At 30.2% G+C, this 25,623-nt stretch overlaps 3 protein-coding genes across 9 annotated transcripts; 1 reads left to right on the plus strand and 2 right to left on the minus strand.

The window, feature by feature from the left end:
* The first annotated feature begins 2,414 nt into the window (after positions 1–2,414).
* On the plus strand, positions 2,415–25,198 carry LOC130901366 (TBC1 domain family member 9). Of its 7 annotated transcripts, none has more exons than XM_057812697.1 (20): positions 2,415–2,481; positions 2,588–2,731; positions 2,794–2,960; positions 3,092–3,259; positions 4,740–4,836; positions 6,780–7,043; positions 7,130–7,186; positions 8,885–9,089; positions 11,321–11,538; positions 11,600–11,856; positions 12,193–12,423; positions 12,483–12,665; positions 12,721–12,900; positions 13,601–13,698; positions 13,762–13,947; positions 13,999–14,187; positions 14,239–14,525; positions 20,908–21,127; positions 21,518–21,667; positions 21,732–25,198. In XM_057812697.1, the coding sequence occupies exons 2-20, from the start codon at positions 2,688–2,690 to the stop codon at positions 21,948–21,950; spliced, it is 3,420 nt and encodes a 1,139-aa protein (XP_057668680.1). In that variant the 5' UTR covers positions 2,415–2,481; positions 2,588–2,687; the 3' UTR covers positions 21,951–25,198. The 7 variants fall into 7 exon arrangements, with proteins under 7 accessions (XP_057668680.1, XP_057668683.1, XP_057668684.1 ...); XM_057812700.1 differs by having other exon boundaries at positions 20,908–21,121; XM_057812701.1 differs by having other exon boundaries at positions 2,423–2,481; positions 3,095–3,259; positions 20,908–21,121.
* LOC130901367 (uncharacterized) lies at positions 15,421–16,737 on the minus strand. Its single transcript, XM_057812704.1, has 2 exons — positions 16,250–16,737; positions 15,421–15,639 (listed from the first exon to the last, which is right to left on the minus strand). The coding sequence occupies exons 1-2, from the start codon at positions 16,625–16,627 to the stop codon at positions 15,538–15,540; spliced, it is 480 nt and encodes a 159-aa protein (XP_057668687.1). The 5' UTR covers positions 16,628–16,737; the 3' UTR covers positions 15,421–15,537.
* LOC130901368 (uncharacterized) lies at positions 18,423–19,274 on the minus strand. The gene is made up of 3 exons (XM_057812705.1): positions 18,970–19,274; positions 18,616–18,845; positions 18,423–18,555 (listed from the first exon to the last, which is right to left on the minus strand). The coding sequence occupies exons 1-3, from the start codon at positions 19,052–19,054 to the stop codon at positions 18,472–18,474; spliced, it is 399 nt and encodes a 132-aa protein (XP_057668688.1). The 5' UTR covers positions 19,055–19,274; the 3' UTR covers positions 18,423–18,471.
* Positions 25,199–25,623: the final 425 nt, after the last annotated feature.

A 25,623-nucleotide genomic window follows, 5' to 3' on the forward strand; every position in this document is an offset into this window, starting at 1 on the left:
ATGCTCACTACATCATTTATTTACTTTATACATGCGCATGTTTATATTTTGTCAGTGAATGCAACAAGTTAAAACTACCAGCAGCAGTTAAAAGTACCAGCTGATTTGCTTATTATTCTTCAACTGTGAATTATTTCTTAGGTGTTTATGATTGTATCTTAGTCCCGGTTAGAACTAGTAAAACCAAGGATCTAAAGTAAATGTATTTAAGTGATTTTTTTTATTTGATGGGAATAAGCTTTAAGCCATGTCAACATGACCTCCTATTCCTGCAATAATTAATTTTGAAGAAAAAAAGTTTTTAGTTGTAAAATTGAATTTTGCAATAAGTAATTAAGTTATCGTATACAAAACTTCAATTGAATATAATGAATAATATTTGATTGCAAGAAATAAAGAAAACTAAAGTTTAGGCGTTGTTGCGTTCTTTCCGACATAGATAGTTGGAAAAGTTTAATCAATCACCTTTCAAATTTGACTGGACTATAATTCTGTACTTGTAAGTTGAGCCAAACTGATAATAACCATGATTCCTTTCCATCCGAAGCTTAGTTATTTAAATTTTGTAAGGACGAAGTTGGTTCTGTGGACCATTCTGTTATTTTTTATATTCTGAAGTGCGACTTTATTTTGTACAATCTACCAACCGCTGAAGATAAATGTATTGTATTCATCAGTAAACGTGATCGACACCTCAAGATCTGCTAGGGGGATCTGCCTTTGTGTACTTTTACATTTGAATGGATATTGAGAGAAGCTGGTCTCTTTGGAAGGGCGGCAGTGAAGAAACCTCTTTGAAGACGTTAAAATAAAATTAAGACGTTGCAGGAGACTGAAGAACAAAAAAATTTAACGTAAGAAGAGTGAGAAGGAAGAACATGTTAAATCCATGTGTTATCCAGAGTGATAGCTTGGGGATGTTTTGGAAAAAGAGCGACTGAAGACCTAGTAAAAATTAAAGGGATTTTGAAGACAAGCTATAAAAAATTATTAAAGGAAAATGTATTACATTCTGGCCAACGCCTGATTTATCTCCCAGCGTGACAACGATCCCAAGCATTTCTCGAAGCCGTGCAAAATCGTTTAAAAGAATTGGGAAGGAATAATGTACTAATAGTAATTATTTGGCTGTCACAGTCGCCCGACCTCAACTCGATTGAGTTGTTGCGGGACAAATTTGACAGGAAAGTGAGAAAGCAGTGTCCTACTCAATTATTATTACTATATTCTTATGTATAAATAACAAAATCGATAGTGTTGTTTTTAGTTGTTGTGTTTCACGCAAACTTTAGGGTGGGCAAGAACTTTTGACCTTTTATAAATTAAATAATCAAATAATTCAATAATCCATTTCATTTAAAAACATATAAATTGAAAATTAATGAAATAAAAAGCTCAAAATAAATTGAAAACACGTCATGTACATAAACCTATAATGGCCATCATCGTGTTTAATAAAACTTTAGTATTTTCGGTTGCCATTGTTATCTCATTTTATTACATAATATTTTCTATGGAAAAATTTTAATGGTCTCTTTGACCCAATAAATCTCTCCTTGCTACATTCTGGCATGTCAAAACTTTGATATACGGGCCATCAAAGAGGGTGGTTGTGACATAAGCGTCCAACATTCTTTTTAGTCGCGGTTGTTCTAAATTTAAGACCGAACCTTTAGGGGTTTGACCCAACCCGACAGCCGTTAATATATACTTCATTAACATTAATTGATGCCACCACCACAACAATAATTCATTTGAATTAGTTTTATTTATTAATATAGAAGTTTATCAGAAGATTAGACAAAAAAAGGCATGAGAATGAATTTGAAACATTTTAAGAACCCAAAAATTTACAAAATCTTTTCATAAAAAAAGTCGTACAAAAATGTTTACTAAACTAAAACGTACTAGAAAATGGGTACTGTTTAAAAACTTTATTTCATTTATTACAATAAAGATATTAATAATAAATAAATAATAAACCCAGGAGAAACTCATACAAATTCATTTATTACACAAAAGCGTACAAACATACAAAGACTATTTTATTCATCAACATAAAACTTTAAACGATTAGAAAAAGTCAGCATGAGAATGATTTTAAAATATTTCAAAAACCCACGAATCTTCAAAATCTAGTAGAGAGTCATACAAAATTTTTCACTATATTAACAAAATAGATTATCAGGATTCAATATTACGGTGTATAATCAGCCATAGAACGATTTATAAATTTTTAGTAAAACTGGTCAAAGTATATTTTCACAGCTTATTCTTATATATGGTTTCGTAATATATCTACAAGTTATCTCATCTAAATTTATTTTTCAATAATATACAAGCAAAAAGTCAGAAATATATTGGCTAACTTGAACAATAAAATTGGGTTTGGTTGTGTAGCCACTTTGAATCTTATCAGCTGATGATCGTCAACATGTCAAACTTTATGGTTACCTTCTTATCTACGAATATTAGTATCTGGTAATTGTTTACTTTTTATTGCATTTATTCTTTATATTAATATATATTGTATGACTAATCCACAAATTATATCAATTCGCAATTACTATCACTTTTATTAATTTAGCGATGAATTTAAACAACGTATGGTTAGTTTTTAAACAAAATATTTTGAGCTAGTGATTGATAAAAACGCTATTCTTTGTACTTATGAAGTCAAATAAACCATGTTTATAAAACCGCAAGAAGTGCTCATTGCTAACGCGTTTTGGTAAGTATTTAAAAAAAAAGTTTAACGCAATTTCCACAATGTTTCCAATTTACACGTTGTAGGGAAACTGAAAGAAATTCTTTATACTTCATTTTACAACATAGAAAAGGTCATGGCAACTTTAAAGGTTTATCTTCACTTCTTGTGGGAACAATGGACAGTATTTTTGATACCAAACCTGCTCCATATCGGATTCTACATCAAACGCCATCCTCAGAAGTATATCAGTGTAAGTATTAGAAATATAATACCATATTATTAATGGAATGTAATTTAAGATTAATAATTTGTACAAGCTCATTTTGGATTCTAATATGTTTTATAATAATTAATCTATTAAATATTTTAAATTCTATTTAGTAGTAGCTTGTGCAATGACTAAGCAGGAGATTATAGATGACTGGGAATGGCTTTTCACTCATGTATCAGAAACTTTACATTCTTTCGACAATGAAGAAGATATAACTGACTTTGTAATTTGTAAAATTGAGTCGGTTATTGCAACAAGACAAAATTGCGAGATTGAAGGTATGAATTTATTATTTAAAATTTCTTCTAACTCTAAATAATGAATGCAGATATGTGGTATAGGATAGGAAAAAAAATCAATTATTTTTGGAAAGTGACATGGAAAATGGGTTTACTTGACGCCTTAAAAAAATTCAACCCAAATATGAGCTCATAATTTTAATAGCAACACTTTTTTATTTTTTTCTCAGTCTGATATAAAAAAAATTCACACCTTATCATTAATTGATTGTACAGAAAAATGTCATTTAGAAATTTTACAGGAAATTGATTACTCTAGAAAAAAGATACTTATATTTTTTCTGTAAACCTCACCATTTGAATTATATTGAAGATTTAAGTTTGATTATTTTAAAACAAACTTTTTGACTTTTATGGAAATATAAATTTTATATTAACTACTCTAAAAAATGATTTGTTTTGGTGATAAAATTATTCATCAAAAAGATATTCATTATCAAACTTTCATATGTACTGATTTCAAAAGTTTTTGATTAAATAATCGAAACATCTTAATTCAATTTATAAGTTTTGGGAAAATTTACACAAATTTTAGTTTTTATCAACTGAGAAATTTCAAAAGATTTATTTTCTTATGTGTAAGTAACTTTGTCTACACTTAACAATAAATTGTACACTATTTATCACTTAGTTATTTATTAATAAAAAAGCAAAGTTTTCATTATAAATATATGATGTTCCAGTTTTAGAGAAAAAAAATATTACAAAAAAGTTTTTTATTTCAATTTTCAACTGAGTTATTAATGTTTAAACTATTTTTGTTACAAGTCATTTTTTCAGTGTTCTTGCAACTTGCAATAAAAATTGAAATTGTGCAAAAAACTCTTTATTTTCATTATAATTGTCATCAGTAGATCATAAATTAGAATTTTTGTCAAGAAAATTATAAGGCAGAGCCAACAGCTCAAAAATATTCAATAACTTCTTAGAGTTTATGAAAATTTAATTGAATACTGCCAAATGAATCCTTTGGTTTCCTTACCTACGTGTATTATTGGTATTTAAGGGATGAACTCACCATTTTATCGTTTTTTTAAAATAACATTCTATTAAACATAAAGAAGAATATTGTCGAAGCCTTTAAGACTTGTGGAGGTACTGATTCTAAAGCAAGAATTATAATTGATTCCTTCAAAAATTTGTGTTGCACATTTTATAATAGTCATGAATCATCGAGTTATAAAATTCATAAAAAAAATGAAATTTGTCTTAAAATAATCAAACTTAAATCTTCAATATCATTCAAACGGTGAGGTTTACAAGAAAAATATATCATAACTTTTCTGTAGAGCATTAAATTTTCTACAAAATTCTTCAAGAACATTTTTTGGTACAATCAATTATTAATGAGGTATGAACTTTTTTTCTATTGGACTGAGAAAAAACTGAAAAAAAAACGATGCTGAGGATTTTCTTGACACACCCTAATGTAGTAGTAGAAAAAATATTTGTGTTTTAGATGAGGATACGAAATCATTTAAACTCACAACTGAAAAGTTCCATAGGCTATTCAAATTACCAAGAGATGAAAAATTGGTCAACTACTATTCTTGCAGGTAAACAATTGTATATTTATCATTTATTTGTTTATAAATTAAAAATAGAATAGAAATCTTTATATTTGTACAGAATGTTTATTATATCTAACAATACTATTTTGATGTATAATTGTATTAAAATGTAGTATTTATCTTTTTTCTTTTAAATAGAGTAAATAAAGGTGCATTCCACTTTATAATAGATAAATATAGAAATATTTGATAAAACTTTTGACAATATTCAACGTTATAAAAAGCTTGTACAAAATGATCAAACAAAACATAAAGTGGTTTTTTTCTTCAACTAAAATTTTCATGTTTAGTTAAATCACTTTTGTTAAATCCCTTCATACAACAATATGGTTCATCCAATTGGTACCTTATACATTTAATTAATTGCAATTTTGTACTCAGCGCTGCAAAACTAAAGTGTGATACTGAAAATTGAGCCAAACTAATTATTTTTAAACCTTTGTTAGGTTGTTAGGTTAGTGACCAAAAGATCTATTTTGGAATAGGTCTAATATATTTATTAGGGTGGGCAAAAAAACTTCTGGTAAGGTTTAATATCAATATTTGAAGGGGTGAGAACCAAAAGGGTCTAAGTGACAATTTAAAAAAAAACGAGTTAATTGCACATTTCGACAGTTAAAACTTAAAATTACTTGCTAGCAAAACGATCTAAGTGATTTTCTATGAAAAACAACGTTCAAAATGGCGAGATAATGTACGGTTTGAGTACAAACACTTTCTATTCTTTATGTTCCTTGTAACGAAAAATCCAAATTTTCCTGCTTTATATTCTGAGACGTATTCTTAACTTGAAGCAGGTAGACCAAATTTATCTCAGGATAATTTAAACAAACGTCTTTATGCAGCCCCCTTGAAAATATAATATGCAAAGTGGGAGAATCTTATTCCGGTCTTACCTTTTATTCCACCGATACATCACACCTTCTATCAAAACCTTGCCCATCAAGAACAACTGCCAAAATCGCGATACCTTGAGAATGCGGTCCCAGTTCAATTTCATTAATCAATTTTCTCTAAAATCTCCATTCACAGCCCCATGCCGTTCAGGAACAAACTTAGAACAACTGCCAAAATCTAGATCATCTCATATCATAGCCATTTCTTGAAATTTAGGTAGGAGTGGGATATAATATATATAAGAATAATATAGTCGGTTTTGTTGAAATTTCTAAAACATTATTTTTTTTTGGAAAGCAGTATTCCGGAAAAATTGAGAACCAATTTGAAACAACTAAGAATAACGATTATGATTGTGATAGATAGAAAGTGGGGTGCTAGCTATCACGAATAACTAATTATTTTTCGCAAAATCAATGTTTTAAGATACTATATTCTGAAGCAGTATAGAACAACCCAATACAACCGTTAACATCGCGATACATATCTTGATAAATCCAATCCAATTTTCTGTCAAAGCCGCATTTTCAGCCTTAGCTTGAAAATGCCGTCACAGCTGAAACAACAGATCAATTTTCTTTAGTTTCATTTACAGTCTTATGCCATTCAGGAACAAAGTAGAACAACCGACAAAGGGCGAAACCTTTAAAATGCGATCCCAGCTCAAATAATCAAGGGATTTTTCAATTTTATCCAAAAGTTGTATTCACAGGCCCGTACCGTTCCAAAAGAATCTAGAACAACTTAAAACTAGTATCAAAATTTTTGTAATTTCAAACTGTGGTGCCAATCTCTTGTGGGTAAAAATATATTATTATGCTGTTTATTATTATGTATTGCCTCCTCTTTCTCTGATTACAGCTCCATATCTTCAATGCATAAATGCATACTTGAAACACAGTTTCTAAGTACACCTTAATTCGTCTTTCAATTTCAAATGAGTTGATTTTGCGATACATTGTATTTAAAAGTTTTCCTCAAGAGATTGACGTAATAAGTGAATTAACTTATTTAAATGTTCTTTTTCAAAGTTATTGGAAAGGAAAGCTTCCTCGTCAAGGTTGGATGTACCTTTCCATCAACTATTGCTGTTTTTACGCTTTTATCTTGGGTTTGGATACAAAAGTGTGTGTTAGATGGTCAGAAGTAACGAGTCTAGATAAGAAAAATGGGGTTATACTTCCAGATTCGATACAACTTTGTACTAGAGAAAAAGAATACAATTTTAGTATGTTTTTGAGTAGAAATGAAACATTCGCCCTAATGGAACAACTAGTAGATTTAGCAATAAAAAGGTATGGTATTTGATTCAAAATTTCAGCTTCAAGCTTTGAAATATCTTATATCGTAGTATTTTTGTAAGTAGTGATCTTTTATACAGGTTAATTGATGACAAAAGGAGTTATAGTGAAGATAGAGAACTATTGAACAAATTGAGGTGAGATACATCTTTCAATATACAATAAGACACTTTTAGTAATATCAAAACTTAATTAGTTTCATTATAAATCTGTATATTTGTATATAACATTGGTTACATGATAATTAGAAAAATATCATTTTTCAAGTCACAAATAGTTATTTATATTGTATTTTGAACAATTTTACTAATTCTCAGCTTGTTTTATCACCGAATGTCTAGATTAACCGGATTATTATATGGTAAGGGAGAAGGTTGACAGTGTTTTACTAAGATCACCAAAAGTAATGACTTAATCCCTTTGAATATTGTTCGACTTACTAATTCAAAATTTGGCAAACTATGCGAGTTATTGGAATATCATTTATACTAAGGACCCCAATTTTGCTTGAAACTAATAAACTTTTACATTTTGACCAAATGTACTTGTAATTTTTATATATGTACAGGGTGTCAAACATAAGGTGACCCATATACTTTTCTCAAAATCTGTAAGAATTATCGAAAAACTTTTGTAACAAAAGTTCTTTTTATTTAAAGGAATTTTTAGATTATTGACTTTTAGATTATACAGGCTGTCCCAATTCTTCAGTATCGACATCAACTTTGGAATTTTAAATGGAACACCTTGTTATGCATTACAATATAACTATCTGTTGAAGTGGGACATATGCGTGGCCTCCTAGGAGTCCTGATTTAACGTCAATGGACTTTTTTTGTGGGGAACGCTTTAAAACATGGAAATAATTAAGTAGTGGCAGAACTGAAAGAAAAAATTCTTTGTCAATCAAACTGGTACGGTTCTAAAAACAATCCAAAGCAAGGTACTACCCGCATTGCAGGAAATGGGGGGTATATAGAAAACAAATTGTAAAATGCCGGTCTTATTATTCGAATATATTAAATGAGAATATTTTATTAATTTGCTGCATATTAATACATTAAATCTCTCGAGATTTTAAGAAAATGTTTCTTTGAATTATTCCTAATAATAATATTTGTTTAAGGGTGCGATATTTTTATATCTTTTTATTTTTGAAAAATATTTTCTATAAAATTTTTTTCAAAATGCAATACTCAGCGTGTAACATTATTCTCAATATAAAATGGACGAAAAAATGAGAAAAAGTCAAATAATTCCAAAACCATTATATATAGGTATACGACATGTATGTATGAAATTATTCTTATTTTTATGCACGGTCTATTAATGGTATAATATACAGAGTGTGTCATTTAAAAAAAATGAGATTTTATTATTTACAAAATCGAAACTCGTATAGTAAAGAAAGACACCCAGTATGATAAACCTAAATTTTGTGTATAAAAATATATTTTGCAAATGATATTAGGTAGCCTCATTTTTATTTTGCGGATTTTTCCAAATATAATGATTTTTCAATAAAAATTCAAATAACCTTAAATATTTCCAAAACCATACGGAACTTAAATAGGTCGATCTCATGAAAGTTACCACTAAATAAAAAATGCAATAAAATATAGGGTGTACCATTAAAAATTCCAAAGTTGATATCGATACTGAAGCATTGAGCCACCCACTATACTTCAAATAACCTAAAAATTCCTTTAAATACACAGACCGTTTGATAACTCTTACAGGTTTCGAGAAAAGTATATGGGTCATTTTATGTTTGACACCCTGTACATGTATGTACTATAAATACTAATAATGTGATATCTTCTGTATTCTTTCAGCAAAAATGTACCTAAGAAAGCATCATTTTTAAAAAGAGATCTAGATGCTAGGGCACAATCAGAGGCCTATAGATTGATGTTCAGACTTCCATCTTCGGAAAAACTAGACGGATCTATAGATTGCACTCTTTTTACACCTTACAATAAAAGGCACGTCAGCGGAAGACTATTTTTGTCACAGAATTTCATTTGCTTTGAAAGTAGGGTAAGAAATTTTGTTCAACACTTTAAACATCAATAAGATTTCAAAATAAGGAAATCTACCCTCAAAAAAGGTATATAATAATATTAATAACATCTTTTATCCATTCTAGTACGTATCTGGTAAACCGTGGATTAAAAATGAAAATTTCAGTTATTGTAAAAATATAAAGCACGGTAACAATTATAATAGACTGATATAGAAGATAAATAAAATAAATAGGATAGAAAACAACATTAAAATATTAGTTTTCATTGTGTCCCTTCATTAATATTGTTGTGTACAACTAATTTTTTTGTTGGACATAATAAGCCCCAGAGGGATATATGAGGATGGCAACTAAGTACTTTCGCTTTTTACTGATAGAGAGTGTTACTTTATTTTTTTAATAACTTATCTTAATTCTTTACTTTGCATTTTATCACGTGATACTGATCACATTGACGTAACTTTAGAAGCAAGTGATTTGATTTGATAATAAAGGCATATTTTACTTTTTTATTTCTGTAAAGAAAATAAAGCTGTTGCGGCTCATAAAGAAATATGTCAAGTTCATGATGCTGAAACTGTTTGAAAGGTTGCGAAGAGGCTACATGTATATCACACAACAATTTAAAAATACTTAAAATGTCTTGGACTAGTTGATAAGCTTTCAATTTGGGTACCTCACGAATTTAAAGAAATTAATTTAACACAAAGTATCAACATTTGAGATATCCACCTTAAACGAAATAAAACCGACCCCTTTTTAAAAAGAATCATCAGTGGTGATGAAAAATAGGTCCTGTACAGTAATATAGTTCGAAAACGATCATAGAGCAATTACGATGAACCACATCGAAAGCTGAAAAACAACAAAAAAAAAGCTCATAATGTCAGTTTGGGGGGATTACGGAGGTGTTTTGGTATTCGAGCTGCTTCCAAGGAACCAAACGATCAATTCTGATGTTTACTATCTACAATTAATGAAACTGGATTGAGCAATCGAAGAAAAACGGCCAGAATTGTCAAATCGGAAAGGTTTAAGATAATGCAAGGACTCACACATATTTGGCAACTCGTGGGAAACTATTGGAACTTGACTGGGAAGTGATGTCACATCCCCCATACAGCCTTGATCTGGCACCATGTAATTACCATTTATTTCGAAGTTTGCAGAATTATTTGATTGGTTAAACTTTCACAAATGATGATGATCTTCAATCACACTTGGTTCAGTTTTTTGCTGATAAGGACCGAAATTTTATGAGCGCGGAATCATGAAGCTGAAAGAAAGATGGAAAAAGGTCATTGAGCAAATTATAAACCAAAATTACTTTGTTGCCAACACATAAAATCATTAAAAGTGTCCGTTGCCATTAAAAAGTTGCCTACAATAAATAGAAGTAAACCCAAGATATACGAGATATTTGAACAGCATTTCGATACAAAATCACAGGAATAATATACGAGGTCTGGCTTTTAAAACACGAGACTAGTGATATAAACCATTTTATTCTGATATCTCTACATAGCTCCCTGCGAATCTTCCATTATGCTAAACAGTGCAAAAAGTCTTTTTCTGCCATTTCCTTCAGGACGCGCGTCGCTTTCTCTTTCACAACTTCAACAGAGTCAAATCTTATTCTATTTAATGCAGATTTGATTCTTCACACTTTTTTACCTTTTCCAATAAGTTTGAGTCGTTTTTAATCGCATTCAAAGTGTCAATACAAATATTTTTGCAAGCTTTTTGTTGCTCAAATGTGAAGATTTCAGGCACCAGTTTTGGATATTTTTTTTTTATATTTTCATCCGTTGACATGATAGGGGCGACTTCAACATGTTCTAGGCCATCTTCAAAACGCTTTTACCACTCAAAAACACAAGGAAACGACAAACAATTATTGCCATACGCTTGTTTCAATAAACGATAAGTTTTAGTTGTAGTTTTTCAAAGTTTCTTGTGACATTTTTAAACAAAACAAACGAAGACAACGGCTACACTGGGTTGTCTACAGACACAGTAGACATCGTGTTCGAAAGCGTAGGCTTTAGACTAAACAACTGACATTCGTTAACCCTTAATTTTAATGATAATATAATATTATTATTTTCTGTGCTATCAATTGTAAATTGGAGTATTTTATTAGATGGACTTTGATCTATAACATTGTTAATTCCAATAAGATCTAATGGATACGTATATGGAAATAAATGAAATTATTATTAAAAAATTGTGTTATTTTTTTCAGGTGAAGGCTCAAGTAAGTTTGGTAATACCATTGAGAGATGTTTCAGTAACGGAAAAAATCGAAACGAATTCTTCGAATCAACCATTAGATAAAGCAATCATTGTTACAACTGGGGACGTACTTAATAAAACAAATTTCATTTTTGCTCAAATTTTAGACAGAGATTTTGTCGTGGAAAAGATAGCAGAACTTTTGGCTAAAACAAAAGAGCCCAAGAGGTAAGAATATTTTTATATAGAAACTAATTATAGCATTATATTATCTTCCGTATAATTTCAGGACAAACTCGAACGAAATTGTAAACGACCTCAAAGCTTACACCAACTGGAAATGTCAATATGCGTTGATGAGAACTTTTCCTTTGAGTCCGATTCCCGATATCTATAGGAAACAGGAACAGAGAGCTAGAGATTGGGAAGAGCATTTTAATATATATGGACGTGGTGTATCTATGTATAGAACGACAGAGGTCGCTACGTTAGTTTTACAAGGAGTACCTGATCATCTTAGGATGGAGATCTGGATGTCTTTTTCAGGTTGCAATTTTTATTTTTCGTATTGGATTATATTTTCAACTTCTGTAGCAATGTTTGGATACTTTTTATTGTACAAACATTCTAAAATCGTTTTGTCCAAATGGTTCAATTACAACTTTAAAATGAACAGTAACCAATGCCAAAAAGGATAGTAAAATAAGCCCTTTTGTTTTTTCTCAGATATTTTTAACTTCAATTCTACATTCTAAATACGTATAGTGGATACATTATACAACAGTCGTGGATGAAGTATTTTATTAGATGTTCCTCAATATTGCAACTTAACCTTGGCTTTATTTATCATTTATTAAAAAATCTTTTTGATTATGTATTTAGGGGCCGCACATGAGAAAGCTTCACATCCAGGTTATTACCAAAAAATAGCAAGTACAGCTCTACTGCTGCAGTCGACGTCTAATGATGAAATAGAAAGAGATCTTCACCGATCTCTACCAGAACATCCAGCTTTCCAAAATCCAATTGGTATAGATGCCTTACGGAGAGTCCTCTGTGCTTATGCTTACCATAATCCGAGCATAGGTTACTGTCAGGCTATGAATATTGTTGGTAAGATTTTTTTCAACTTTAGCGAATGTTCAGTCTGATAATGAAATACTCATTTCCAGCTTCTGTTCTATTGATATATTGTAGCGAAGAAGAAGCATTTTGGTTGTTGGCAACTTTGTGTGAAAATCTTTTACCGGATTATTATAATACTAGAGTAGTAGGTGCTGTTGTAGATCAAGGAATATTGGATGAACTTATTCTAGAACATTTACCAAGCCTTCATGACAAGCTAAATCAATTGGGTAAAAAGAATTTTTTAATGCTTTCAAATCAGCATTTACCCATAATTATTTTCAGGTATGATTAATATGATATCTTTGTCGTGGTTTTTGACAATATTTTTATGTGTGATGCCTTACGAGAGTGCCGTTAACGTTATGGATTGTTTTTTCTATGACGGAACCAAAGTTATTTTCCAAGTAGCTCTTATGTTACTAGATTGGAACCAAGAGAGGCTTCTAGCATGTAGAGATGAAGGTATTTAGTTTTTTTTCCTAATGTTCATTCAGTTCCCTGGGCGGATTTTCTGTATCTATCTTATCACATAGCTGCAGCTGTACCTGCATACACAACCACTCTTAAATAAACAAAAAATACCAAAAACAATTAAAAAATCCCAGAAGAACCGTTTTTGTTTTTGTATTAGGCGTTCTTCTTCACTCTATTTCAATAGATAATTTTGTTACTTCATTTTCGGCCTAATGCAGTACAAATCACACTACCATTCATCACAACTCAAGCACTGCAGAGGAGTAATCCCATACATAAATCATTCTTATTCTCAAAATTTTCCATTATTCCAGTCTGTGATGAAGATAGAAGAAAATAAAAAATACCACGGTAAGGTAACTTTTTACAAAAAAAGTGTAAGGGACCTTTTTTATTGAGAAAAATTTGCCCTACAACTTGGTAGTTTTTATTTTCTTTTATCTTCACAGACTGGAATAATGGAAAATTTTGAAAAATAAAATGATTTTCGAAGTTTTTTGTTAACTTTGAAAAATCGATAGACCTCTGAGGTTTTTCTTAAATCAATTGGTATACTTTAAAGTACTTAAAAAAACAACCGGTTTGCTTATAACTTAGTCTTTTGGTGAAAAAATTCTGTTAAATCAGATTTAATTTTCAAAAAAAAAAAAAAGATGTTGCATAGTTATGGTGTTTTGGCTGATTTTAGGGGAAGCTATGCAATTGTTGTCAGAATATTTAATGGGTGTTTTTAACGACGAGGGACGAGGAGCCATTAGAAATAAAAGTTATGATGAACAAAAAAGGGTGAGTCAGCTAATAGGTTAAAAGTAAAAAATTGTGGTTCAAATGAATCATTTTTTTTTTCAGAGTATATCTATTCAGGCATTAATATACGAGGCATATCGAAAATATGGATTCCTAACAACGGGTCAGATAGAAAGGTTACGTTTGAAACATAGATTAAGAGTCGTACAAGAATTAGAAGATAATTGTGAAAGGAATATATTGAGATGCGTATCTGCGGATGGTTTCTTCACTCAGGAAGAACTACAAGTGAGTTTTGAGATAAATTCGAATGTATTGATACAAATGTTTTTTTTTTAGGATCTTTTATCAATAGTAAGAGAAGAAATTATCAGTCAGAAGAAATGTATTCCAGATAAACACGATCCTTCGATGCAGCCATACGAAGCGTACAAAGTAGATTTTGATTTTTTCAAAATTCTTTTCGCAGCTCTATCGCCCTGGGGAAGAGCAGAGACAGCAGAATGCTTGGCTGCTAGAATATTTACAGTGAGTATAATAGACATTTAAAATCATAAAATTAATTTTTCGTTTCTGTAGTTAATGGACCAAAACCAAGACAGTTACCTCAGTTTTCGAGAATTAGTTGCAGCTTTAGGTCTAACCTGTACAGCTGATCCTACTCAAAGACTTAAATTATTATACGCCATTCATCTACCTCCTATTTTAAATATGTCCGATATCGAATCTCCAGTCAAAAATGAATGTGGTACTGAAGTAGCTGCAGAAGCAACGGATTTTTTTACAAACGTACAACAAAGTGTTAGTGTGGATATTTTGTATTCGAGTGAACCCACAACGCCCAGTACCTCAAACTATCAAAGGCAGTAAGTATTAGCCTTTTTCTGGTTAATCATTATTTAGTACTGTAATTCCTAATGAAAGATTTTTATGTAAAAATTATTTTGTGTATAAAACTATTTAGTATTTTTAGATAATTTGTTTCAAAGAAAGTGACAAAATGTTGATACAATTTGATTTTATAGAAAAAGTAGGATCAAATAAATTCTTTCCAGTATAGAAATTCAAAATTGTGCATAAATCTGTTTAAGAAATAAAAAAAAATTGGTAATAAAAATATCAGAATTTTATCACTATATATTGTAAAAGAAAGATCTCTGTCATATCTGTCTGTTTGTTTTCAATGAATTCATAAACTATTGTTGTCTTAAAATTTTTACCAATAAATAATGAGGAAGATTCATGTAAATAATTCATCCGAGTTTTATATGAACTCGTTGGAAGTATCATAAAAAGTAAAATCCTGGAAAAAAAGTACTAAAATCTTATTAGAGTAAGAAGCGACAACAAAATTTGTAAAAAAATATCATATTTATCATAACGGTTTCAAACTATGCGACAAAAAGTTCGTGAAATATAATTTTGTAGTAAAATTAGGATCAAATAATTCTTCTTCAATAAAGATATTTAAAATTAAAGTTGAATGGGTTAAATAAGTAAAAAATTTGTACTTAAGATACCAAAATCAATGACTAATGTTATTTTTTGTTTTATAACAATTACCCTTGCGCGACATTATTTTATTATATGATTACAATCTGATCTCAAGATGAACCAGCAATTTACATCTAACCTAAATGACCACTGTGTTACTAGTATCACAAATAGTAAAAACCTGGAAGGTTTCATGAAAAATAGTAATGAAATCTGATAAAAATAAGGAATTTGTAAAAATAAATCATAATTTATATATAAATAATATTTTTATAGTTCTCCAAATTCAATTTATTTATTATTGCTAAATATTGTTTCAAATAGATGAGTTTGTATTTAGTCGACTGAAATGTTATTCCAATGAATCATTATCCTGTTTCTTCATTAGTAACCATCCATTTTACAGTCCAAATCCCAATCCGGAAACGGTAATTTAGGTTTTGGTGTCGGTTTTGGTTTCTCACAACATGAAACTTTATGAATACTCTAGAACAAAAATCGAGATTATAATTTAAAATTTGATTGGTACAAGTTATTTGTAAATTCTGTAGTGGATTTCCAAAAACTTTTGCACGGAGGTTGCTAATTTAAGACACTTCTATTTCATTCGTCCATTATGTTGTCCTTCCATGTGTTTCTGGTTTTTTTTCATAATCTTCTACCATTTGATCTCCTTTGATTTGTAATCTTAGGGAATCTTTGGTTGGACAATTGTCCTTAATAATAGAAATTAGAAGCTTTCAGTGGTAGATAACATTGAGGAAATTTTCCTTTTGGATAAACTCTTTTCTGTTTAATTTTAGGTATTCCATATCTATACACCCTGGAATTGCTGGTTACAGTCCATGGTTTCTTCGTATAGTTGACCTTGTATGCTTGGAAACGTTTTTTTTGTAACTTATGGAGTATTAGTTTGTCATTGATGTATGTTTTAATTATATATTGATTCTTGCAATTTTCCAAAATCTCAATTTTTTATTCTAAATAAATAAATTGAGTCTGAGATATTAGCTGTAATGTTTTTCCAATATTAGAAAAAAATGCAATTAATTGTTTAAAAGTTATGACTGACTGAAATTCGAACCAAATCCATTACCTGAGGTTGTGGTACTGGTTTAGGTATGTTACTTGGAGAAAATTTAGCTAAACAATCTTTTCCTTTTTTTGTAAGTTCTGCTGGACTCGGTGGCGGTTGCATTTCGGCGTAACACACTTTCGGTTTTAACTTAATCGGATGCCTTTTCTCCACTACTGGCTCTGGACATAGTACTGGAATTTTGGGTTTCCAGGTTTCAAAAGAACAAGGTTCCAAATCTTTCTCGACTACGACATCATCCGCTTTTACTATCGGCTTTCCACAACAGTCAAAATCGCAGGATTGTCCATGGCGGGAATTTTGTCTTCGTACTGTTCTGGATTCTAATAATCGTAGAAATGGTCTGAAATGGGTTACTAATGGTTGGATTGAAGTCATTGTGATTGATTTTGAAAAGATGTTATATATTGAATGAAATGGTATTTATCGTGACAAAATGGAACCGAAACTTTCATCACATGAGAATATTTGACATATGTCAAAATAGTAAATAATGTTTGTGTAAATAGTTCATATGGAACAATATTTTTGTTAACAAATTTGCGGCATATTCTTTCTCTTTACCATAAAAAATTATCAAGACAAATTAACCGTGGATATTCACAAGAACCATATAATAAAACCATTGTACTGAATTAGCAAAAATTCTACAAAACTAACTTCCAATAAACTTATGGTAAAATGATAATAAATCGCACACAGGAATAATTAGATGGGAATTGGCAAGATACAACCATATTGACGCCTGCATTTGCCTCTTTCCTTGTTTAAAGGAACTGTAACTTTTTAATGCAACTTCCACCTGATCCCGCTGGTATAAATATATATTTGAAGGATGACATGTGAAACCATCTTAAACGATGTATGATGTTTTGAGATTATATGCCATTTCTTCAATATTTTTAATAGTCCTTTGTGCATAGGCTCAGTAGTTACTTCTGATTTATTTTTTCATTCAAGGTCTCTCCATCCCTGTACCAGAAAATCAAGGCTCGATTTGCATCGGCAATTCTTGTTAGGGATGAAAGGGATGACAAAGAATAACTACGCGTTACCATATTTTTAATAAATCAACGAATAGATGGAACAGATCTGGATGAAAAGGAGCTCATGCTATATCATATACAGAAATCTGTTCTATTTGTTCTGTTTCACAAATAACTAGAAAATATGAATTTATATGAAATATATCATACAAAGTTTGCTTAAAACAAAAAGAAATTAATAAAGACCACTGGGAATTTTGTGAGCACAATAATAAGAAAAGTAAGAGGATATTTGAAAAACTTGCCAGCGAATATAAAGAATCGACACTGAGATTTTATTGAATTCTCCGAATGGAATGGAAGGTCGAGAAAAAAATTAATTTCCTCTAAACCTTGAAAGTTATAATTAAAACAGGACTTTATGATTAAAACAGAAGTGCAACAATAAGTGAACAAAGGAATATTAAAAACATTTGAAAAGAAGTCCGAATGGCAGGAAAAATGTCAAGGTATTGATAAATATTAATTTTTGAAACCCCGATTTATCAGGAATTTCGTGATTAAGTTTGCCTGTAAGTAGATGTGGTGGTTTTGGAATACCAATGTGCATAATATATAAGGGCTGAACAAAAATCGTTTTTTTTGGGGGCTTATCTATCATTGAGGTTAACCTAATCTTAACAAGATGTTTAAACTAAAACATACATTTATTTTCAGTTGTTTCTTCAAATACATTTTTCTAATTAAAAATTGATATATTTTTTTTTGGAGAGGTGTTCAATCCCTACTTCAACTCACTCACGATAACCGTTGCGCATAAAGCCCCACTTGAAATTACCCCAAAGGTAATGAGAAGCTAATCGGGCACTTTGGTTCAAACATTTTAACGTCACTGGGCAAACTATAATGAGATACTCACTCAAAACGTATGACGGGGTCTCCAGTTTTTTCGTCCACCGCGCACCAGCGCCATTCCGGATAGTCAGTGATGCCTATTACATGAAAATATCGCCTTACATGACCTTGTTCGGTTTAGAGACAGAAGGTCTTGTCTCGTACCAGATATTTTTATCTATCTACCTATTCTGTAATAATAATTCATTATTCACTAGGTAAATAATGAATTGAAAGTTGTCTTTCTAACTTTATATATTGTTAAAAAAGGGGGGGTGAGCTTTTATAAAAAATTATGATAAGATATTTTATATTGATACAATGTAGCACATAATAAATAAATCAACTGTTATTGAGTAACTGCCAACCTGCCACAGGACAACCAGGAAGGTATCCCTTTCGTTCTGCTTCTAATTGAGGATAAGTCTAAAAATTTCATTAGTGTTATGATAAATTCAATTCGAAGCCATTCTACAGTATGTTTACCTTCCTGGTGATAGTTAATTCTTCAAACAACCCTTGACAATTGTGCTTTTCTTGGTGTTTGCACTTTTCAATTCTCCTACGTTCTAAAATTGATTTAAATTGATCTATTAGACTTTGAGGTCGGCACTCATTACACTCTATTCCTTCTTTTTGCCAATCGAGAAGTTTTTGTTTTTGGTCAGTCTCCCACGGTAATTTACCCCTATCTGGTTTGCAGGATTCCGACCGAGCTGAAACAGAAAATCAAAAGATTTTGGTGAAAAATCAAAACCATTTGTTATTATAATAATTCATTTTAATTAACTTGTCAGTATAAAGATCTTCTAACGAAAGTTGAATGATAAATATACTTACATGAATTTTTATTTAAATGTTTAACATTTTCTGCCAATTTTTTTCCATAAAATATCCCATGTTTCAAAAGAGGAAGTGAGGTCATTATGTGTGGAATTGCCTCTAGTGTGTTTTATTGGTGCTTTAAATATGTTTCTTGTGATGAATAAAATGTGGTTACGATGAAAGACGATTTTTTGGATGGAAGGCATTGCTACAAATGCGGTGGCAATAACATAATATGATGATATTGTAAGGTGCTTGAATTTGGAATTGATTGAAATTTTGTTTTGTCAATTGTGTCATTTGTTAATTCCAACTTAGCAACCAAAAACCTTTAGAATGGTGACATAATCATTGTAATCATAATTTCTTCATCAATTTATTCACATTAGGTTAGGGTGGAAGATTTTTCATCTAATTTAGATATAATATATATCTAAAATTTGATTTTTGTAAAGTAACAAAATGAAAATACTTGTGATTGCATATTACGAAACGTCACTCACTATTAGGCATTTTCCAGTGTTGTTTCGGGGTATCCACGTTTTCTAAAGAATTTTATAGGTTATAATTTCCAATTTATTTTTGACTACGTAATATTCCGGTCAATATAGACATTTCAAATAATAAAAATTACCCGGAAAGCAAAATTTTGCTAGAAAGATGAGGTTTTCCATTACAAATAAAGTTTTAAAACATCTATTCTTTGTGCTACAAAAGTTATTCGGGGTCAATGGTCAAAATTTGAGATTTTTTGAATTTTTCTCGAAAACAGTAAGTTTTATCAAAAAAAAAATCTCAAATCAAAGTTGGAGATCTTAAAATTCTCTACAAAAATAGTCTGCATGATTTTTTTCTAAGAGTTACAATTCCTGAGAAATCGCGATTCTATGAGTAAAGTCTAAGTAAAATCTTAAATTTTTAAACCCAGCAAACTTCTCTCTGTTTATAACTTTTCATATCATTTCCACTTGCTACGCTACTGAATAAAAAAGAATCGAAAATAATATCTACCTTTTTCAATGCCGTCGTACAACAAACATAAGAAATAATACAAATGAACTCCAGCTTTTGAAGATGTGTCGATGCAGTGTTACCATGTTTCGCGCACAGAACCAGAAATAAATATTGTTATTTACTCAAGTTTTAAAGATTATTTTCCACAAAGTTCCAAATTCTCTAGATCCAGTTCAAACAACCACAAAAAATATGTACGAAACAAGATGATTTTAATTTAACTGTTATACTGCTGAGCACTCTTGGTGATTCTAACTAGTTAAGATTCTAAGGATCACCGCATCTTCAATGAGTAAAAGAAGAAAACATACAGATGGTTCTAAAAATATACAATGCGTCCATAAGTATGGAATAAATAAAAATCAATAATAAACAGAACAATTGATTCGTTTCCTTCTATTTTGACCATCAAAAAGTTATAGAAATAGTTGGGATATCTTAATATGTGAATTACCTTCTAAATTTCACTGTATGTTGAACCTTTATAAAGATATCTTCATACTAATAACTGAATTAATCATATTAATAGTCAAACTGTGATTTAACTGAATCTCTTCCACTTATATATTCTATTATGAATGATAAAATTATTTTTACTGTGTTCTGAAACTGTCCATAGTTGCGTATATTAATTTATAGGATGTTCAAAAATACGGTACTACTTCTTGTACAATTTTTGCCATATTTGAGGACTCATTAAGTCATAAGGATAATTAATTTTACGGTACCATGTTTGATGTGTATCCAGACTAGTTTTTGATCGTTATGTAATTATTTTGGGGGTAGTGGTTATATAAAATTATTATTTTGTAATCAGTTCCTGTATGTGAACTCCGCAGTTTGGCAGAAATGATAAGATTTCAAATTATCCTCTTTCAAGAGTGACTTATCTAAAAATAAATGTACTTAATTCAGAACTACATTTAGTTTGTTTTTTAGAAAATCTTATGATACCCAAGTGTCAACTGACTCTTCTTCGTTGGGTACAGGAGATACGAATTGGGAAACGAAAAGTTTGACAAATCTGAGGAATCTGGTTCAATCTAAGGAAGGTAAAATAAATATAAAATCAGTTCCTAAAATGTCTCAACCCAGATTTATAACCATGTGGAAATCGGTGTACGATATCTTACAAACGGAACCAGACGATTTGGTAAGTGTAAGTAAAGGTATTCTATTATTTACAATATTTGTATTATACAATGTTACAATATATTGTTTATAAATTTCACATTATTAAATTGGATTAGATTACTAGACATTATGATCGGATTATAATACCACCTAACGATACAGCCATCTATACATAATCCTAGCAACTATTCATATATCCGCTTCCTTAAAAAAACTATTCAAATTTTATAAGTCCCTCTGGAACTTGTTTATATGGATCCCTTAGACATAAATTCATTTTTTTTTCTCGACATTTGAAATTCAGTACAAACTTTCTTCTATTCATTGGTTCACACTCTTTCAAGATTTATAGAAAACGTTTCCCTATACATAAACTAAGACCTATTTGTTTGTTTATATTTTTTCTTTTATACAGGAAGTGTATCAAGCGATGACTAATACTGTAACGTTGTTATTTGAGCTTGGGGACGTGGGTAAACAATTTTTCGCGAGTAGGGATGAATCTGACGATAGCTTAGCTTCAGTTGCTAATGCAGCATTAGCTGAAACCGATGTTGGAACACTTGTACGTATAAAGTTTTCACATTTAATGTTTCAAAATTTTTTATTTATTTATTATTTGTTTTTAGTCGCCAGATAAAAACGGAAATCCTTTGACACCAAAAACAGAACCCTATTGGCATATTACCGTCGAACAGTTTTTAGCCTCCATCCTAAACTCTCAACCGTTAGTTGACTTTTTCTCCAAAAGGAACCCAATAAGCGAAAAGATTCAACAACTGAAATCTAGAAAATATTATCACATGAATTCGTATTCTTTATACGATGTGGCTGCTTTGAGAGTCTGATATGTGTTATAATTTGTTAGTATAATTAAATTGTTGAAACATCGCTCAAAATATTTAAATATTGAGTGTTTGTTTGAAAATAAGTTTGTGATTGATTTTTATATTTGGTAATTGCAAAGCTTAATAACAATATTTTTTCTACTCACACGATATAGTTTGAACAACTCAAATGTGAACTCTATTGAGTTGTTACAGAGTTTTATAGAAAAATCTTTCTTATAAATTTGGCTTTCATCAACTATCCTAACAAAGTATTCGCAGTAAAAAAATATAGTTCATGGAACTGGTTTTTGCTTCAATAAATGAACTCATACAAACAATTAAGGGCATAAGAAAATTAAAATGTGTAATAAGTTAATGTCCTACTTTAGGACAAAAATAATTGTAGTTAGATCCAGTTTATTACTTTCAGGGTTAGAAAATTGAGATGGATCACTAATTTTGATATTGTTATATACTGAACTATTTAGATCATTTTTTATTTTTTTATATTTATTTTTCTACTGTTCTAATATTTGTTTTCGTCACATTCATAGTAGATTCCTGCTCCATTTTTTCTCTATCTCACTAAATCTAATTCCCATTACATTTCAATAATGATTTATTAAAGTCTCAATTCAGGTAACTAAGTATAGTATATATTATTATTTTTCAAATTGTATTATTTCGATAATTTTTTCATTTTCTTCTGTATATAATTATAATTGAATTTTTGGTATATTCCTATCTCATTTAGCTCTATGAAACTTGAATAAAATTTGGGGCAAACCATAGGATTTCATATTTCAGAAATCCTATAGTCTCAGACCTACTACTCTAATATTGGTTTTCGTTGCTGTTTCTAGTACATTGTCCTGTTTCTATATCAAAAGATACTACTTCGAAAACTATATCTCATCTTTTAATATCCCGTTTTAGGAAACATAGTAAAGTAGTAAACCCCATAGTATTATTTATATAGTAGAAAGTGGACATTGATAGATTTAGTAATTTTTATAATGTTTAAACTGTACTATTTTGATCATTTCGTGTATTTTTATCACCGCTTCAATTTCTTTATCAAACTTCAATAGAATATGGGAAAACTACAAGATTTTACATTTCAATTAAAATCACTTAATGTCCCACTATTATAAAATGTAGTGAGATACATAAAAGGACAAAGACTCAACTGGGCTGGGCATATAATAAGAAGAAAACCAACCGAAATTATCAAAAAAATAACGCAATGGACTGGACTGGAAAAATGAAATAGAGGAGGACATAAGAGCACTTAATATAGAGAACTGGAGATCAAAATACAGGAACCGAGAGGATTGGAAAATAATAACAAAAGCAGTCAAGACAAACGATAAACTATAAAGAAAACAAGGAGTAATACACCTCAAAAAAGGATTCTAATCCAAAGGATTGAATGGCTTGATGATTATGAATGTCCCACTTTAGGAAACAGCGAACTTTCAACACGTTCCAGATCACTATCGCTAACGGTAGGTAGTAGTAGCACTAATCGCTACGTCCGCTGAATGTGACCTTTGTTTTCATCACTATTATCAAACATCAATAGAATATGGTGAAACTCATTGTATTACTACCTGGATAGATATTGATTAAATTAATTTTAATATTGTTTAAATTGTACTATATATAAATTAGAAGAAATTATTTCAACACATTTATAAAAAATGATTATACATTAGTTATATCTTTAATTATTAAACGTTATTAATTAATACCTTTATTAACGAATATGTATGTCAAGTTTATATAATTTATCCACATATATGAATCAGTATTTAAATGAATGTATAAAATATTTAATTGAGAGAAAGTATTCAAACCTTTCCTTTTCATTAACTTACCACTATCTAGATTAGTTTAAAGCCAAATTATTTCGAAAAATTATATAAGAAACAAAATTTCTGCAAGAGTTGAATATCTGTAGCTGTCGTTACCTTTGTCAGATTATAATAAATTAGAAACTCAATAAAATTGTCAGTATAATAAATTTCGTTTAACAAGCGTTTGTGTGTAGTAGTAAACAAGCAGCTAAAAGTTTTCAAAATATTTAGGCATTTATAAATGAAATATCGTGCAATAATCTTTATAATTTTTAAGATAACTAAAAATCGTGAGTGTTCGTGTTACTAATTCAACTTGTATGTATATGTGTGGGTTACATTTTTATCTTAAAAATTCATCCAAAAAACAAATAATCTCATGTAATAATCTTTGGTATGCACGAGGCCCCGGTAAGGCGACAGGAGCGTCATCTATTGAGCAGACATGACGACAAGGCGTCGGCCTGTTGTTAATGCGTTTCGAGGAGAAAGGACATTGCAAGTGATTATTGTATATAGTGAGAAATTGATTCATCATGACCGTGAGCGCTATCGGAAGAAAGTTCAGAAGTGTGGTTGTGACCCGTTTGAGCTGCGATACGAAGATTTGGACCAGTGGCCACGCGTGACCGAATTAGACAGACTGGATTACCTAGTTTTCCGCATGAACTTCACGACTAAAGAAGCTATGAGGAATTACAAGAGCTTAGAAGCTCACAATTTCCTTACCTATAACCTTGTATTTCCTCCTCGTGTGAAAGTGCTGCCAGGAGAACGTGTGATAGTATATGTGGCACCATAGTGTTCCTATTTCCTCTTATTCGTCTGTAATCAGGATTTAACTTTTCTTCTCACTTTCATTGCTTTCAATTCTCCTAAATCATTCAGTCTCATTATTTCCTCTGCGGGAAACCCAATATGGCCGACGCCCAGTCGTCATATCTAACCGCTAGATGTCGCTCACAAGGGCAAAAATTGCATCCCGCATGACTCGTGAACTCCAAGAATATTGATGAATTTATTCTGAGAATACTTTTCGCTACCTCTACTCTATTACTAACAATTACAATACTTTATGTGTGTTTCGAAAACCAACTTATCGTTTTCGGAGACCGAAAATAACATTGTTCGGTCTCTGTAAATGAAAATTTAAGTTACTGTTGAATATTGGAAATAATAGAGTTGCTTATGTGGTTGATATGTGGATGGTACAATTATTAAGTAACTCTGTTTCAACTTTTTACAGGGTTGAAAATTCAGTTGATTATAATTTGTCAATATCCATGAAACTCATGATTTTTAGTGTATACGAATTTTATCCAACTCTTATTATATTCCCTTACGTGAGATTTGATATAATCTTTCGCAAATATTTTTTTTATAAATTGTAATATATTGTCAATAATTTTTGTGATGTTTTTTTTCTCCAACCAGCTTCTACTCCTTGTAAGGATTCATCTATATAAGTATTGCTAGAGTGAAATATAAATGGGAATTTCAATAATGATGTTACATGTCTGGGTAACTCATAGATTTAAAATTCCTTTGATACGCTTTACTAATAGGAGTTTGGTTAACACTGAATAGTTAAAAAAAGTAATAAATGCACCACTAGTTGCAAAATCAAAAACTAAAGATTGAATATGACATGAACAATCGTTGAATTTAAGGTAAACATTTTTTGATGGCAATAAAGAGGACGGGAAACAAAAATTGTAATCGTTTTCAAATATATTTTATTTCAAAAATACCTTACTATTATTAACAGAAAAAAAATCAACTTGTATATAATACAATCATATTTACAATATATAAATACAATTTCAGATGAT

Source organism: Diorhabda carinulata, chromosome X (assembly GCF_026250575.1).
Source record: "Diorhabda carinulata isolate Delta chromosome X, icDioCari1.1, whole genome shotgun sequence".
Lineage (NCBI taxonomy): Eukaryota > Metazoa > Arthropoda > Insecta > Coleoptera > Chrysomelidae > Diorhabda > Diorhabda carinulata.

What these genes read in the sequence shown, in the direction of transcription:
- LOC130901367 (XM_057812704.1), bottom strand. Translation starts at nt 16,627, where the DNA reads ATGACTTCAATCCAACCATTAGTAACCCATTTCAGACCATTTCTACGA. An exon ending in AACCAGTACCACAACCTCAG is followed by an intron (nt 15,640 to 16,249) that starts GTAATGGATTTG and finishes TTTTTGTTCTAG; the next exon opens with AGTATTCATAAAGTTTCATG.
- LOC130901368 (XM_057812705.1), bottom strand. Translation starts at nt 19,054, where the DNA reads ATGACCTCACTTCCTCTTTTGAAACATGGGATATTTTATGGAAAAAAA. An exon ending in ACATTTAAATAAAAATTCAT is followed by an intron (nt 18,846 to 18,969) that starts GTAAGTATATTT and finishes TTTCTGTTTCAG; the next exon opens with CTCGGTCGGAATCCTGCAAA. An exon ending in AATTAACTATCACCAGGAAG is followed by an intron (nt 18,556 to 18,615) that starts GTAAACATACTG and finishes TGAAATTTTTAG; the next exon opens with ACTTATCCTCAATTAGAAGC.
- LOC130901366 (XM_057812697.1), top strand. Translation starts at nt 2,688, where the DNA reads ATGTTTATAAAACCGCAAGAAGTGCTCATTGCTAACGCGTTTTG. An exon ending in TGGCTGCTAGAATATTTACA is followed by an intron (nt 14,188 to 14,238) that starts GTGAGTATAATA and finishes TCGTTTCTGTAG; the next exon opens with TTAATGGACCAAAACCAAGA. An exon ending in AAACCGATGTTGGAACACTT is followed by an intron (nt 21,668 to 21,731) that starts GTACGTATAAAG and finishes ATTTGTTTTTAG; the next exon opens with TCGCCAGATAAAAACGGAAA.